This window comes from Corvus hawaiiensis, chromosome 11 (assembly GCF_020740725.1).
Source record: "Corvus hawaiiensis isolate bCorHaw1 chromosome 11, bCorHaw1.pri.cur, whole genome shotgun sequence".
NCBI lineage: Eukaryota > Metazoa > Chordata > Aves > Passeriformes > Corvidae > Corvus > Corvus hawaiiensis.
Window position 1 is genome coordinate 9,187,849 of NC_063223.1, and position 13,460 is coordinate 9,201,308.

The 13,460-nt window shown below is 42.5% G+C and overlaps 1 protein-coding gene across 25 annotated transcripts in view; it reads left to right on the top strand.

The window, feature by feature from the left end:
- The window catches only part of MAGI1 (membrane associated guanylate kinase, WW and PDZ domain containing 1), a 335,447-nt gene extending 331,320 nt beyond the window's left edge, over positions 1-4,127 (top strand). For 21 of the 25 annotated variants that reach the window (XM_048316065.1, XM_048316052.1, XM_048316055.1 and 18 more), the window contains one exon: positions 1,292-4,127. In XM_048316065.1, coding sequence (XP_048172022.1) covers positions 1,292-1,992 — 701 coding nt within the window. In that variant the 3' untranslated portion in view covers positions 1,993-4,127. The remainder of the gene's footprint in view (positions 1-1,291) is intronic. The other 4 variants (XM_048316067.1, XM_048316074.1, XM_048316066.1 and 1 more) reach the window with 1 other exon arrangement.
- Positions 4,128-13,460: the final 9,333 nt, after the last annotated feature.

Here is a 13,460-nt window from a genome sequence, read left to right on the forward strand (position 1 = left end):
AACATGGGTTTCACCTGGAATTCACAAAAATCACAGCCCATGCACACACCAACCCTCCCATGGTCAGGAGTGGAAATGCCATCAAATGGGAGATGCTTGGCGTGATGGCAGGAGGAATGTAAAGTGTTTGGCTTGGGGGGGCAGGGAAGACAAAAAAGAAAAAAAAAGGAAAAAAAGAAATCTGTCCCCACAAGTGTTTGTGAGGGTTTTCAGTCATTGCCATCAGGACAGTCCACCTCAAGGTGGGTGTCGGGGTGCGAGTGTCAGGAAGTGGCTAATGCCTGCCAAGCTGCCACGAAGGAGTTACTTTAAGAAAGAAAACAGTAAGCAAATAAAAACAGCACTTGCATTAAGGCAGCATAGCTACTTTAATGTTTTTCATGTTTGTAATGAATCATTCATAAACATCCGTTACAAATGACGGGAGTAATTGTAGCTTAGCTGCAGCACAGGGCTGGGGTTTAGTTTGGATGTTCTTTTTCTACTTCTGCTTTTCAGTTTGTCTTGCAGAGGTAGCTCAGCTGTATTTTACCTCAAATAATACATGAAAAATAATGAACTGGAGATTAGATTTGAATCAAAGCCATCCTACATATTACAATATCTTTCCATTGCTTTGATATGAAAAAATCATAACTACTGTCATCGTTGTTTGAATCATTGTGGCAAAACCAAAATCTACCCTAGGACTTTACATAATGTGGTAGAACTAAGTGAGGTTAAGCTATGCCTTAAATGAAATGGAAATTGCATGATTACAGTCTAATTTTCACACCTTCAAAATGTTATTTTACAAGGTGAAAACTTAATAATCAATTCTATTTTCTGCACATTTTCTGCTATTTGAACCAAGGCCTCCCACACCTGGAAGGCAGTTCTTTATAATGTCTTAAAAGACAAAAATTGTTTCCTAAAGGCCCTCTTTATTGGGAACTATTAAAAAAAGCAGCCAACAACCTGAACTACAATGGGTTTTTTCCACTGGAAAGAACATAGTGTAACCAAAACATTATGAATTGGGCTTGGGGAAAAATGTAAAGTGCCCCATACCCAGAAGAGCATAAAGATGAGATCAGCTTGGACCAAAACATGGCTAACGATCAGAGCAGCACCAGTACTAACCGTAACTCTCGTTGTTCACAGTTAAATTAACAAAAGCTTCTGTTAGCCTTCGCTGACTGCTTTAACAGTTGTTTGTTTTTGTCACTAATGAAGTCTGAAGAGTGCTAAGTGGTGTCACAGCACCACGGAAGGCATCAATACCAAACCCTTTGCTGTTATTTTCTTTCAGACCCCAGCAGTGACAGGAACAGTCCCGCCACAGGTTCACAAAATGTATCGGAAATGAAACCCGCGCCATCCGACCGACGGCAGCACCCATCATCGGAGTCCAGTTATCCACCAGACCTTCACAAATCATCACAACATGGGGACAAGCGGACTTACGTTAGAGACCTAAAAGGCAGCAGAGAGTTTAGCAGACAACCCAATGAACACCACACTTGGAATGGGACTTCTAAAACCAACGACCACGTGCCAGGCAGGAGGACGGAGAGGTCGCCGGAGAGGAGGCACGAAAGGCAGCCGGAGAGGGCGGTGGTGAACGGGCAGAAGAGGAGGTCTCCCGAAAAGCGCAGGGAAGGGACAAGGAGTGCTGACAACACTTTGGAGAGGCGGGAGCGACATGAGAGAAGAAGAGACCTCTCTCCAGAGAGGCGCAGAGAGCGGTCACCTGGCCGCCGCCGGCGGTCGCTGGAGAGACTCACGGAGCCGAGGCGGTCCCCTGAGCGGAGAAGAGAGAGCTCCCTTGACCGACGGGCCAAGTCGTCCGACCGGCGGAGGGAGAGGTCACCTGAGAGACGGCTCAGGGAGGAACGAGTCGGCCACCAGGAGAGGGAAGACCCTGGCTGGAAGCACGAGCCGGTCCGCAGGCACCCGCCTGAGCAGCGCAGGCGGCCCTACAAGGAGTGCAGCACCGACCTCAGCATCTGAGGGGCTCCACGGGGTCCCTGTTGCCTTCCCCACACCAAGGGAGCAGAGGAGAGAGTGAAACCACCTGGCTTTCACAGGCGAGGAGACATCCGGCACCTGCTGATCCTACAAACCGTTTATGCAGATGAAGTCTTATAACAAAAAAAAAAGCATTGTGCCTGATGTATAATATTAAAGAAAGTATTTTTCAGTGTATTCTTTTTTTTTTAATTACTTGCCAAATGTTGGTCCTAAAGGATTATAAAATTTTGTTTCTACATTCTTTGTAGATTTCTTAAAAATAATTCCTTTATTGGGCTACTTTCCCCCCTCCCCAGTATAGTAAGTGGGGGTAGCCAGTAATATAATATAGGCAAAGGATTTTATGACCAAGTTTGAATAATTTGATCCAGACTGTTCTCTAGTGACTCACTGCTACACTGTATGTAGAAAATTTTTTTAAGGGTTGGGTGTGGGGAAGGAAGAAAATTGTTCATCTCAGTAGGAATGGAGTGCTCCTGCTGAAGGAATTAAAGAGACAAATGTTCCTAAAATTGCAAGAACTGTTTGAAGAGACTACTGTTTCAATGAAGGATATTTATAATAATAAATAATTTTTTTAAAAAAAGCAACCAAACCCACACAGCACAAGATGAATTACGATAAGGAATTTGTAGTTTGTTCCATGAACAGTTTATACTTTCAGGCCCCCTGGACAGGATGTGCAGAGGCAGAAGGACTGGTCACCACCATGCCTGTGTCACACAATAATGTGGACTGTTGAGCTCTCATTAGCCTCAGCAACATGTAACAATGATATGTCATTAAGGCAGCAGCCCTGCTCATCTCCCAGCTGTATATGGACAGCAACCCCAGCATGCATGGTATTCTGTGTCTGCGTGGAAGCAAGGGAAGGGATTGGGATTCTGGGACAAGACACAATGCAGTGGGAGCACAGTCCCCCTGCTCGGAGTAGGTGTATTCCTTCTGCTCAAGAAAAACCAGTGGGCTTTTATTTTGCCGAATTCCAAAAGCTCTCAATTCTTCTTGCTCTGTATTTAAAGGGGTTTTTGTTTGTTTTACTGGTTCATCCTTAATGAGACAAAAGGAGTGCACTTGCTGGGGGGGGAAAAAAAAGGAAAGAAAAAAGTATCAAAGGAAAAACAGGCTAAAAGAGGCAATCAGTGGGACAACATTGTTGTAGAAGCCTATCCATACCTGGTTATATGCTGTAAATTTGAGTCTAAGAACAGCAGCAAAAGGGAAACCTGCAAGTTTCTAAGTTGTATTTTTAAATTTGCAAGTTGTGTGGTAAGTCTGCTGTAGCATTGGTCTAAGATTTAATGGTTTACTGCCTAGCTGAGCCAAAATGTTTGCCGTTACTGTTGGACCACTAAAGTAAGCTGCTGCTTTTTCCAGTGCATTGGTGTGTACATGTATACTGGCTCACATCCTCCATATGAACACAAAACCATTGCAAGTCTATCACTGTTGTTGCCATGGTACTGTAAAAACAAAACCAAGAAAGAAGATGGCCAATCATTGTGTGTACAGTTGAAATTGTAATTAATAGAACGTGTTGGAAAAAAAAAAACAACTGTTGCCTTTTTCTTGTATAAAAGAGGATTTATGACAAAATTTAGGTGTGAGGAATGTGATTAAGTGTTTATATTTCTAAAAATGGAAAAAATTTGATTCAGGGGATATATTTTAATGTAAACTGAATCAGGTATGTAAAGCTGTTTTAAAATGGGAGACTGTATCAGTAATTCTAAAGCTTTTGTTGGTTTGAATATCATTTCTTTCTTCATGGTGGGACTGCTTATGTATTATTAAGCACTTGTATGCAGTCTATATTCTCCAATCATCATTTCTTGCAACATGCTATAGGCATAATGCTCTTTTCTGTGTTGATGAAAAGCAGTATGTGGGCCAATCTTTTTTATAAAACACTATGCATATATAAATACTACATTGTTCATAGCTTTATTTGACTTAATTGGGTTTATACATAACACTAGGATGAGTAGATGTGGACTTACCCAGTAAGAGCTTCTTTCCTTGGAACAGACACTATGTATATGATGTAGCAACAAAGAAGGAGAAAGTCTGTGAATGCTATTTTTATTATCAAATAAAGTTTTCCATACAAAGCATGCATGCGAGTGTAGTGATAAGAAAAAGGAAGAACCACACCTTAATGTTACATATTCATCCCTGCCTAAATTAATAAAACCATAGGTTATGGTCACCAAGGGCCATCTATTAAATATGTATTAATCATCCATTAAATATGTATTAATCATTTGACAAGCCTTAAAGCAAAGGTTCCCAGTTTTCCAAGATAAAATTTTCTCCCCCAAAATAGTCAGAAACTAAAGGTTTAGGTGAAGCAGGGTCTGTAATTGTGTCTGAGATTTGTGTCATTGATTCTTTATAACACATCAACACTTGTGACAATATAAAATAAAGGCAGCATCTGCTCAGTTGCTGTTGTGGAGGTTGGTGCCATATATATGTGTGTGATGTATGTGTGTATATACATAGACACACAAGCATATATATATATATACAAGACTTTTAAAGTATTGCACCAATTTTTAAAATAACTTCTAAATCTTGCATAGTTTAACAGGCTCCACTCATCTGTTTACCTGAAACTTCAGCCAACCTGCTGGGAGTCCTGGCAGCTAGAGAGAGTTGATGGTGAAGGATTTGTATTTCCAGTCACAGCTTCCTCAAAGGGATTTGTCTGATGCAGCTCAAGTCTAAGGGGTATGGAAGGGTCACTGAGAAAGTGTTTGGATATTTTAAATATGAATCTTTTATGATGATCAATGCCTTTTTATTCTGAAACCATTTTGTAATGGTATACATTGGTTATGCATTTCTACCTTCTGCTATTACTACTGTTTTTCCTCTCCTTGTTCATGTTATAATATAATTTAAATGATCTTACAGAGCTGAGTAGGGGAGTCTCAAGCTTTGAAGTGTTGAGTCTCAGCTAAAGATACTACATAGATAATACCAAAATTACAGAAACATTTAATATAAAAAAAATATTGCAAGTTGAAAAAAAAACCATTCAAAATGCCTTGTTAGTGATGGCATCCTTTCTACTGCTTCCAAACCCACTGAGAGCTGGAGCCCTGCTCTGCAGCATGACCACTGCAGCTCCATACTCTGCGGTGCAGCCTTAATCACTTTAATTAATTCCAGCCTTACTTTTGACCATAAAATATTTTTCAAAACTTCTAAAAATGAAAAGAACCCCTTTTTAGTTTGTAGCTTGGCTCCTGTTTTGTCAAACAACATCCTACAACTATGATGCTGCCAAGAAGATCAATTAGAGTCTGTTTCTTATGAAGAACTGGGAAGTTTGTAAAGTGATACGTGAAAAAGCTCTGGAAATTGATATAGTTAGGGTTTAGGTTTGTTTTGGGGTCGAGTTTCACACCTTTTTTTATTAGACATGATCAAGTTCCTGTGCCATCAGTATGCTCAGTCCTGTCATTTGTATTGATTAATTCCTACTTGTGAAAGTTTTGACTGCAGAGAGATTGTTCAGCCAACATGGAGAATAATGTGGGGTTTGATCTCTTTGGTTAGACTTGCACATAGCTTCTGGGTTAACTGAGCAGTGTTTGCTGCCTTTATACACTTTTACTCAGTTCACTCCTTCTTGAATATTCATCCCTTGGCATTGGAGCCAGTGTTTTACTTAATAGTGATCTTGTGTTAAACCATCTGCTGTAATATGCTTGTTTTATCACTGGAGTAGTAATTACAGATACTGTTCTCCTCCTCACTTTGATACCTTTTGTTACAACAGGCTTTCAGCTCTGTCTCTTGGCTGACTGTTCTGCTGAAAAACATTATAAATGGCTCATAATATGTTTAGGTTTTTTGGCTCTCATAAATAGTACCAGGAAAAGATGTCATTTATGACCCACTGCTGCCATCTGTAAATATGTGCCTGTTAGGCCTTTGGGATTGTATTTTCTTAAGGTTTATTTCTAAAAAAGGAAGAGTGGAAACTAAAAAAAGTATCCCAATTTACTTAGCAGTTGCTGTAAATCTCGTGAGTCTGAAATGATGTCAGTTTTTGTTTTGGATGTGATGCTAATCCATCAGCATTCCTTCCTGGTATATAATGAAGAGGCAGTAAAATGTCACACAAATGGAAACGCTGAGCTTTCAGGACAGAGAGGAGTATAAAATATGTGCTGCCACAAGGACTGCTGCTTAATGAATGTAGGAATTCAGTGGCTGGGACTGACCATGATATGACAGTCCGACACACAAACATGAGCTTCAATTCAGAGATTTTTTTTTCGGACTTTAAGACATACTGTTCCTGAATTCCTATAGCTGAATTCTCTATAAATACCCCAAGCATATCCTGTAAAATAGGGTGTAAATGCCATTAAAATCCAGTTAGGTTTATGCATGAGTTCAGGCTCAGGCAGGATTTACCCCCGTATTTTGGCAGAGCTTAGACTTTCATATCTGGGTCTAGAGACAGCAGGAAGTGAGCTCTGGCAAGTCAGCAGAAAATAATGTGCCCTGACCCTTCTACATCAATGTCAAACATGTCTGCATAGACCCATTTTGGTGATAACATGAGCTGCAGTGATGTGCTCTTCTCTGAAACAGCAGAGATGAACACCCACCATCCATGCTGCTGACTGGACAGATGAGGAGGCTCTTATCCTCAGCAAATCTTCTTTGGCAGCATGTGCATTGCAAATCCTCGGTTTCAAGGAACAGTCTGAGCCTCAAGATGCTGAAGTTGAAACAGGGGCAGTTTCATCTCCTTGAGAAGTCTCACTAGCTTTAATTTTTGCAGCAAAGAGTTTCTTAAAAGAACTTCTGAGGAGGTTTTGCTGCAGCAGGAGGGAGAGGTCATACTAAAGCAAATCCAAATTGCTGGCATTGTGCCTCAGACAAGGTTATTTGGTCCATTGCAAAGCTGATGTGACTTTGGTGCTGACTATAAGAAAGAGTCAGGCTTACAGGGAATGGGAATTCCACCTTGCTTATGTAGATTTTGTAGACCAGACTTCATCTCTGCCCCGGTGTCATCTATTACCAGTCTTAAATTTCCCTTCTTTCATTTGCATTTGTCAGAATTTTCCGTCTTCATATTTGCTGTCTGTCACTGGGGCTTTGAGCTCATGTGACATCACCTCACATCTGCTGTGAGCTAAGGACATATGTGTGGATATATTTGAACGTATGGCTGAGCTTATCTGCAGCAATTTGTTGAGTCAGGAAAACGGCATGGTGAGACTGTCCGTGCAAGCCTGGTGGCTCCTGTTCATATGAATGAGATTTTGAATTAGCTGCCTTGCTTCCTTCTAAGGATAGTCAGAAATAGGAATGTCTGGAGGTGGAAGCTGGCTGAGGCTCATTCCATATGTGCTAAAGAAAATATTGATTGGATGTGGAAGCAACTTGGGAGAGTTTCTTGAGGACTCGGGCTTTTGTTCCATATAAATGAGCAGGGTTTTTTTCTCATTGTTTCTCAGTAAGATTCTTCTGGATCCTGTTTTTTCTTCTGAGACTCCAGTTTGCTTCAGGGACCCACAGGCAACTTCTTTCCTCTCTGTTTGATCCAACAATTGTTGCCGCGGCTTTGAAGTGTGGAGTCTGCTGGCAAAGCCTTTGCCTTTGTAACCTTTGAACTGCAGTTGTGTAACACAGGGCTGACTTCCAAGAACACGAGGCAGTTTCTCTGCTGTACACTACAGCAGACATGGTCGGCATGTTCTGCTCCTACGCTTCTGTGGAAACAGAGGTCCTGACCACTGACATGGAGAGCCGAGGAAAAGCCAAGAACCACCCTCCGAAGGTGCACCCACTACAGTGTCCTACTGGTTTCCAGATGTGACATAAAAACTAAAGTCATTAAATTTTGGGGGCTGATTCACAGTACTTGAATTCATTATTCTGTGAAATGATTTACCAAATGGTTAGAAGATGTTTGAAGACTCCTGTGCACATTATTTGCATGGTGATAACAGTATGAGGAAAAGAAAAGACCACAAAAATATTCATGGCATATATTTTCTTGTTTCTTGTTGAGGATGCATCAGACATCTGTTTTCTTTCTCAAGTCCCTTGTCTAGTTGAAATGATAACCTGATGAGACAGGTGTTTTTAGATAAAATGCTGAGGATGTGAAAATGAAATCTTTTTGCTGGAACCTCAGAGGAAAAGTCTAAACCAGTTCTTCATTGGTCCTTGAAAAGCATAATTTTATACAAGTGATACTTGATGTCATGTAATATATATTTGCTAACCTGAAAAAGGTTTGGTTCTTTATAAAAGAAACTACTGACTGTGTCTTCCTAACGTGCATGAGACACATAGGACGAGTTTGTTTTTTAAACCTCTGATTAATTAACCGGACTGAAAGTTGACTGCCACTGGATTTCCTTGTGCTCTTGGGACAGCTTGGTCTGGAAGTCTTCAGCTTAATTGTGCAATAACAATGCAAAAATATGCAAAGTATAAACAGCTCTGAAGTGCTTAACACGACAACACACACAGTCTTGATGTTGGGAGTGTGGCACAAGCCACTGTGAGGGACCCTTTACCTGCTGGGCGCATCTCTACCTGGTGCCTTCCAGCTGCCCACAAAGCTGGAGCATCTGGGGCTTGGGGGCAGCTGGACTGTATTCCAGCACTCAGTGGCTTGGGCTGGTAGGCACACAGCTCTGCTTTACTCCTGAGTGCATCTCTGGGAGCATCCCAGAGGCAGAAGGGAGTTTTCCTCCCAAAGACCTCCAAAAAAGGACTCTTTCTTTTTGCTGAGAGCAGTGATTAAAACTGCCATCACCTGTGACATTTCATCAACTCAAGTATTTTACCCTGAAATTCTGCCTATCCTAGAGATTAATCTTGGTTTGTAACTAATATTAATGATCATTGTTTCTGTTACTGCATTTCTTCAGCATATTGTGGAATCCATATCCCTCTGCTTACTAAAGATTTCATTCATCTGCCTGACTCTTCTTATTCCAATTATGACTTAATAAGAGCCTTCTAGTCTTCTAACGCAACTTCATGGCAGTTACAGATTATTAATCCTTTCTATGACTGACGTGTTTTACAGCGATGAAGTCATGACTTTTTTTGCGTCAGAATTTCTTTATAAAAAGGATGCACTCTAATTCATTGAGCCAAAAGTAGACACACGCTGTCTTCAGGTTTAGGTGTACTTTACTCCCTGGTCATTGTGGAAAATGATCCATACGGATAGCTGTTCAGAGGGAAAAGTCAAATTAATTTCAAAGTGTTTAGTAATTAGACAAATAGACATGTGAGCTTATTAGAAAGCGTCCATCTGCTTGTTTGCAGTTCTCTCCAAAATGAGGTTTGGTTTGCAGTATTTTTTTATACATATGCTTTTTCTACTTGGTGTTACTCAGTTTGCCTTCCTACCTGAAATCTCCTATAGCTGCTAAAACCTGGTGATTTATACCACCGTCTTGCTGTATCTCTTTTGATAAAGTGGCATAAAGTTGATTCCTTTATTTTCAGCATGCTCCTTTATTTCCAGCATGCTCTTTGTCTTTATCAACTTCTACTGCAAAGCAGAACAATTCATTCTTTCTCAGTCTCTGGTTCCTACATGATCTTTTGCTAAAGGCAGGATGTCGTGAGGTTTTGGGCTTCATTTATCACAGCAGAATTGCATCAACAGTTTTGCAGCAAATGGAGAAGATGGGTAAACAGTGAAAGCTGTAGCAGCAGATTTCATACATCAGGCTATTAGCAAAAACTGATTTTCCAATTCTGCACAAAAACAGAGCAACTTTTGTTTGTGTGGAGTCCTGCCAAACCGACATTAACTGTATTTAATTTGATTGCTTGGACTCCAGATGAAAATGCTTTTCAAATAATTAGTTGACTGTAATAATGGAGATCCTGATTCCGAAAAATGCCTTGCCGAGGAAAGCATAGAAGTCTCGTACGCCTGAGACTTGGAGAAGTCAAGGGACATAATCATTTAATTAAGAGCCTTCCTGATCAAGGTCAGGAATGTTCACAGGAGTTAATGATCAGCATTCTCTCAACCTATGCCAGAAACAACACCACTTGCGGTCTCTGATTAATGGTTTCCATGTCTTCCTGTCCTTGCCTTTTTTTCTTGAGCACTCTGACAAGGATCTCCATGTCTGGGATTTGTTCCACATGTGCTATCAAGTGGCAGTGCCCCTCATGCAGCAGGAGCACATTCAAAACATGGCTGTTCCTTTGTGTCCCATTATTGTCCTCTTGCTCTGCAGGAACTTCCTCTGTAGGAAGCTTTCCTCACATTTCTCTGTTTGCTCTGCTTTGTGGTGCTCTTGTTCTCCAGAGTAGAAAATGGCACTACACTGAGGCTGTCCATTCATCTAGCATCTCTTCTCTCTCATGATCACTGGTAGCAAGTATTTAGACGGTTTCTTTTTGCCACAGGTTCTTATGGTCCCTATGCCAAGCAACGTTCCCATTCTTGCCACGGTGGAATTTCATAGCTCAGCCTCAGGTGTGTTCTCAGACTCAGAGGACACATTTACATCTTGGGTATCACCAGATCCTGGCTGAGGGGCTTCAATACCATCTGAAGGACATAGACCAGGATGCTGTTCTGCCCTTACACTCAGTAAAGCCCTCTGCACTGTCAGTGAACACAGTATTATATTGAAATTAAGATGCTGAAAAACAGAAATACCCAGAACCGTGTGGGTGATTCAAATAAAATGGTGTTTCCATAGCAAAGTAGTAGTTATGTAATACACAGTGGTCTAGAGTTAATAAAGAATCAAGAGAAGCTGAAGTTTGAGTATTTTCTATGGTGGAAGTGAACCAGAAATGCTAAAGAAAAGGCAGACATTGAAACAAAGATAAAGCCAAGTGCACAAATATCCATTTTCTTAAAAAGGAAAAACAACAACTAAAAAGGCCTGTCAGAATGATAATCAGGCTAGCATTTAACTCTTGATGACTAAGTTAAGAACAAAAAGATTGAAAAAAACAAGCAAAAAGGAAAGGTAAGCAACTGAAAAGAGATTTCCACTCAAAAAGGTTTTCCATTTTTTTTCTTAAATTTTGTCAAAATGTTAATCTTTGAAAAATCACATCTTCCTATACGCTTGTATTCAAAAAATAAAAAACAACACCCCAAGCATCCCACCCTTCAAATGTTACCATGTTTTTCCTCTCTTGGTACACCCGTAAGAAGATCTGGCATTGGACGTGTTCCAATGTAGTGTAAGTATTAAAGTAGCAGAGAATACTGAGGAAACAGGGAAACCCTTGGACTGTTTTCCCCCACACGCTCTTCTGTTCTTTCTTTGCATATTTAGCAGGGTTAGAACTAGGTCAGAGTCACCCTGCCGTGTGCTGAAGCTGCGGCTGTGACATTAGCCCAGATATGCCTCTGGCTGCTGTCAGTTTGCAGGGCTGGTATGAGATTCCTGGTGGAGTCAGAGAGCCTGATTGTTGCGGTTTGAAGCTGGCTAAGCGCCAGGCACCCACAAATAAAAACCATCTACTTATTTTCCTCTGCTATAGCTGAGCAGAGGAGGGGAAATTGAAAACTTCATTTTCATGAGGTAAGGATTATTGAATAAAAAACACTCTTTCCCAGTCCTTCCCTCTTTCCACCAACTGCGCAAGGAAACAAAACATGGGGTTTTGGTCAGTATTTCACCTCTTAAAAATCTTTCTTCAGTATGCTTAAGGAAAAGCTGTGCCGTGGTATCCTTCCCACGGGAGATAGATCTCTGTGAACTTTTCTAGCATGGTTTTAACTTCCACAAGCAGCAGTCCCACCTGAGCCTGCTGCAATGTGAGCCCCTCCCACGGGCCAAGCAGTCTTCCCACAACTGCCTAGCGTGGGTCATTTTAGTTCATGGGGTTTAGTCTTTTAAGGATGAGCTGTTCTAGTTTGGAAGCAAAGGCTCTCTTCCTCTAAGTCTAAAAGCAAGGGTCATCTCTCTCTGAGTTCCTCACTAGATTACAGCTTTTCAGCATCCATGCACTCTAGCATGAGTATTCTTCTTCACGGGCTGTGCGTGGATCTCTGTGCCCCCCTGCACCTCATGAATTACAGGGAAACAGTTTGTTGTATCATAGTCCTCACCATGGTTTGCAGGGGAATCTCAGCTCAGCGCTTGGAGCATCTCCTCCCTCTCCTTTTTTTCACTGACCTCAGTGCTGCCATGTTGGTTTTCCTCACACGTCCTCACTTTTCCTTTTTCTCTGACTTGGAAGAAAGGTGGTGTCTGTAAGTTGCAGTTGAGAAGTTGATTTTGTCCGGGCTCTGCATCGGGGAATTGCTCGCCATGTCTCTCGCTGCTGGCCAAGTGGTCCCTGCCACCACCGCACAGGCAGCTCTGGCCTCAGGAGGGTCCCGGCCACACGGTCCCAGCCTTGGGAGGGCTCCAGCCGTGCAGTCCCTGCCTCAGAAAGGCTCTGGCCACGCAGTCCCGGCCTTGGGAAGGCCCTGGCCACGTGGCCCCCGGCGGTGCCCCGCTGGGATGGGCCCCAGTGGCCACCTCACCGCCCCTCGGGAGAAGAAAGAGGGAGAAGAACTTCCCGAGGTTTTTCCTTTCTTAAATATGTCATCACAGAGGCATTACCAACTTGTCTAATTGGGCTAGTAACCTGCCTATCATTAGAGCCTTCAGTGATTGGCTCTGTGCCGGACATAGACGTTTTGAGCAGCTTTTCTCCCGCCCCCACCAAAAACCAGGCTCTGTTAAACCCACACACTGATCTTCCTCTTACAGACCATAGCATAAATCACAGTGAGTCTGCAGAGGCAGGAGGAAGACATGGGAAGGGATGGAGAAAGCACAGGCCAAGTACTTGCAGATGCTGCAAGAACCATCAGAACACTGATTGTGAAGCCATGGCCAGGGAAGACCAGAGGTGTCTGTTGTAGGAAAAGTGTGCACCCTCAGGGCAGGAGGCCTGGATTGCAGCAGGGTTCATGGCTTTGGAAAAGGGAGGCTTTCATGCAGCCAAAGGCATTGTCATTGACATGGACAGGGTGGGGGACAAGATGTGTGGGCAGGGATGCTTGGGCTGGGTTAAATGCAACTCTGCCTGTCAAGCACCTCCTCTACCCTTGCTGAAGGGAAAGCAGAACAGATATTCTTCCCCATATGATACAAGGAGTACATCAGCATGCAGCTGCTTGCCATCATTTGGTGCCCTTTCTGCTTGAGCAAGAGCATTGCTGGCAAGGGACTGAGCCCTGAGCTAAGTGTCAACATCAGAGGGAATGAAATAGTTTGTGCTAGAGGCAGCAGTGCCTCAGAAAATTGGGCTCCAGCAGTCAGGGAAGGGCTGTTGCCACCAATGGTGGAGGCAGCCCAGTTCCAGTGGAACCAGTGGACCAGAGGGTCCCGGTGGAGGTTCTGAAGGTGGGAAAAGACATGACTAGCCTGGCTGGGAGCAGTCCTTGTGTCTTGTGCTGCTCTGCTCCT